The sequence below is a fragment of the Bos mutus genome, chromosome X (assembly GCF_027580195.1).
Source record: "Bos mutus isolate GX-2022 chromosome X, NWIPB_WYAK_1.1, whole genome shotgun sequence".
Classification (NCBI taxonomy): Eukaryota; Metazoa; Chordata; class Mammalia; order Artiodactyla; family Bovidae; genus Bos; species Bos mutus.
The window spans coordinates 91,178,209-91,182,318 of NC_091646.1; the positions used below are offsets into that span (position 1 = coordinate 91,178,209).

The 4,110-nt window shown below is 46.7% G+C and overlaps 1 protein-coding gene across 1 annotated transcript; it reads right to left on the reverse strand.

Annotated features, from left to right (window-relative positions):
• Nucleotides 1-270: 270 nt before the first annotated feature.
• Nucleotides 271-3,076, reverse strand: MPC1L (mitochondrial pyruvate carrier 1 like). Its single transcript, XM_070366033.1, has one exon. The coding sequence runs from the start codon at nucleotides 1,939-1,941 to the stop codon at nucleotides 1,426-1,428; it is 516 nt and encodes a 171-aa protein (XP_070222134.1). The 5' UTR covers nucleotides 1,942-3,076; the 3' UTR covers nucleotides 271-1,425.
• Between the last annotated feature and the right edge of the window lie 1,034 nt (nucleotides 3,077-4,110).

Here is a 4,110-nt window from a genome sequence, read left to right on the forward strand (position 1 = left end):
CCAAGGGATTCAGGGGATTTGGGATCAAATCCTAGGCCTCTGCTGTAGCGGTAATGGCCTCACACCCACAACCCCATCCTTATCTTTTTCCCTTTTCATGCTCCCAGGTTTAAGCAAATCCTTCAGCACTCATAGGATTCCTAGCATGGATGGGTGTGTGTGTGTGTGTGTGTGTGTGTGTGTGTGGTTCGCACATGTGCATGCACTTAGTCATATCCAATTCTTTGCAACCCCATGGATGGGTGTGTGTGTGTGTGTGTGTGTGTGTGTGTGTGTGTGTGGTTCGCACATGTGCATGCACTTAGTCATATCCAATTCTTTGCAACCCCATGGACTAGCTTGGATGTGTGTGTGTGTGTGTGTGTGCTTAGTCATATCCAATTCTTTGCGACCCCATGGACTAGCATGGATGTGTGTGTGTGTGCTTAGTCATGTCTGATTCTTTGAGACCCCATGGACTACTGTAGCCCACCAGGCTCCTCTGTCCATGGGATCTCCCAGGCAAGAATACTGGAGTCAGTTGCCATTTCCTCCTCCTCCAGGGGATCTTCCTGACCCAGGGATCAAACCCCTGTCTTCTGCATCTCCTGCATTGGCAGGTGGATTCCTTACCACCAAACCACTTAGGAAGTCCTCCTAGAGAGGGATACCCTGGGCTAATACTGTTGACCACTGACCCTCACCCCCAACCCTAGCTAGCCTGCAACACTGGGTGATAAGTTCACCGGTTTTACAAACTGCCATTTCCCCCATTTTTAGGCATGAGGAAAAGAGGAAAGGATTATGATCTTGTTTTTATTTTCTATTTACCAAGAATTCCGGGTTGACAGCCACTGACCTCAGAGTTGTTTATCTTGTTTCCATGGAAGGGTCTATCATTGTTCTCGGTCACCAAGAGATTCTACGGTCTCTTGCTAAGTACGCCTTAAAAGTCTAAGCTGGATATCACTGAATTCATTTAAACCCACTTGGAAATATTTACCTCAGTAGAAATAGCCCTTGAATTTATTGGTATAAAGAGATTGTGGCTATATCAAGTTTTTAAAGTCATACTCTACTAAGTACCCTTATTTAAACCTGAACACCCAAAACAAGTACCAAACACATGTTCTCAAGAGAGCTTTTTTTTAAAAAAAATCAATACTTTAAAGTGTTTTTCATTCACTCTTCCTCCCCTACATAAATTAACCCTCAAGTTGCAGGCCCGGCAGAGAGGAAGACTAGCCAATCTACCCTCACCTTCTAACAACCATGAAATAAATGATACTCAACAGTGTCAGTTCTATGCTATTTGCCATTTTTTATTAACCAAACTGCAGGTTTCAATCAAATTTGCACTGTTTCAGAGTCAAAGCCAAACTTTTTAATTTTTCTTTAGGAAGATTAGTTCAGTGCATGGAACCTGCAGAGATTCGATCAGGCCACTCAGTCACAGTCCCAGGTCACTAGATAACAGCAGGTGATCTCCTGGCAGTTGCTGTGAGCCACAGGGTCTTCAGCTGCAGGGGTGGTAGCTGCAGTAGAATCCACAGAGCCGGTAGAGGTGGCAGAAGAATCCACAGAGCCGGTAGAGGTGGCAGAAGCGGCAGAGACAGCAGCAGTGGTGGCTGCCGTGGTGCCACCGCCATAGTGGTAATTCAGGTAGCGGCCCGCCTGCATACTCTGTGCCACTATGTTGGTGCCGTGACACGCCATCAGCAGCAAATTGCGAGGCTGTACACGGTAGGCGAAGCGCATGAAGGCCATCGAGTAGAAGATGAGTGCAGTCGTCATGCGGCCACTGATGATGTCCGGTGATGCCCTCATGTCCCTGAAGGCAGCCAGCGGGAGGCCCCAGTTGGCCACTGGACCCCAGAAGTGCGTGCTGGCCAGGTAATCTCGGAACTCCTTAGTCTTCACGGTCTCCATCGCCTTCCGGCACAGAGCCACCACCGCTGCCATGATCACTAAGACTTAGGACCACCAACAAACGAACAGCTCACCGACAATGACGTGGGGCGTAGAACCTGGAACCTCAGCCTATCCTGAAACTGCATTAGCCCCAAGTCTCGCACCTACACGCAACAGCCGTAAAGCACGCCAGACTGCACGTGCCACTGTCCTGTGTTCCTTTGTGGGCAGAGGCGTGGCCTGCCCTCGTGACTTTGCGTTTCTGCCGTAAAGTGCAGCAGAGGGCACGTGCCATTGTCATGTCCGTCTTTGGGAACAGGAAGTGTGCCCTCACCTTCGTGCCTTTGCATGACTGCCGTAAAGTGTTTAGAATGTGCCTGCATGTTTGCGCATGCGCTAGTGATTTAAGCAAAGATGCGCGTACAACCTTGTCTTACCCTCCGTGGTGTGCTGCCGCCGCTTGAAACCTTTCAGTGGTCCAGGTGCCGCCGGGGGAGACGGTGGTCTAGCTTACCACTTCTCAGGTACGAGGGAAACTGCTTGCTCTCTCTAGTCTGTGGACTGCATTGACTAGATGTTGATACAAAATTCTTCAAGTACAGAATTTTCTCTGTACAATTTGCCTGAGTTACCTGCGGATATTTCACCTCTATATATTTCAGTGTCTGGCTCTTCACAAGGACATTCTTCAAACCACAGTAATCCGCTCAGATGCTTAACATTTAGTACAGCATTATCATCTAATACGCAGTGCATATTTAAATAGTTTTATGGCTGTTTTTTTCTTTCTTGTTGGAGGGGGAAAATTCAGGATCCATTCAAGATTCACATATAGTTATTTTTTTTAGATTAACCTCCCTTAATCTAGAAGAGTTACCCAGCTTTTTTTTCTTTTGTGATATATTTTTGAAAAGTACAAGTCAGTGGTTTTTCAGAATGTCCTTAATTTGGATGAGTCAGTTTTATCTTAATTAAATTTAAATTGAATTTTTTTGGGTAAGAATGCCACACAGGTGTGGTTGTCTTTAATGCATTACAGTGGGAGGCACCTGATATCATTTGTTTCCATCATTGGTGACAGTGAGTTTGATCATGTTGTTAAGGAATTGTCTGTCAGGTTTCTCCATTATAAAGGTACCTTTTCCTCTCCTCTCTGGAACCTCTTTGAGAGTGGATGAATATTGTGTTCTCCCAAGTCTTTCCCCTAATAGTTAATATCCACTGATGAAAATTCTTAATGACAAAACTGATGGTGGTCTTCCCAGTGTTTTCTGCTTTTTCCAGTAAAAATGATGAGTTGAAAAGTAATTAAGTATACATTGAAATATTAATGGGCTTCCCTGGTGGCTCAGCTGGTAAAGAATCCTCCTGCAATGTCGGAGACCTGGGTTTGATCCCTGGGTTGGGAAGATCCCCTGGAGAAAAGAACAGATACCCACTCCAGTATTCTGGCCTGAAGAATTCCATGGACTATACAGTTGGAAAAAGTCAGACACGACTGAGTGACTTTCATTTTATGGGCTTCCCTGATAGCTCAGTTGGTAAAGAATCCGCCTGCAATGCGGAAAACCTGGGTTTGATCCCTGGGTTGGGATGATCCCCTGAGAAGGAAAAGGCTACCCACTCCAGTATTCTGGCCTGGAGAATTCCATGGACTGTGTAGTCCGTACTTTTGAACTGTGGTGTTGGAGAAGACTCTTGAGAGTCCCTTGGACTGCAAGGAGATCCAACCAGTCCCTTCTGAAGGAGATCAGCCCTGGGATTTCTTTGGAAGGAATGATGCTAAAGCTGAAACTCCAGTACTTTGGCCACCTCATGCGAAGAGTTGACTCATTGGAAAAGACTCTGATTCTGGGAGGGATTGGGGGCAGGAGGAGAAGGGGACGACAGAGGATGAGATGGCTGGATGGCATCACTGACTCGATGGATGTGAGTCTGGGTGAACTCCGGGAGTTGGTGATGGACAGGGAGGCCTGGCGTGCTGCGATTCATGGGATGGCAAAGAGTTGGACACAACTGAGCAACTGAACTGAATGTAGTGATTTATAGGGCATCCCAGGTGGCTCAGTGGTCAAGAATCTGCCTGCAATGCAGGAGACACTGGCTTGATCCCTGGGTCGGAAAGATCCCTTGGAGGAGGTAGTGGCAACCCACTCCAGTATTCTTGCCTGGAGAACATACACACAGTGATTTACAACGAGCCCATTATACTTTTAAAAA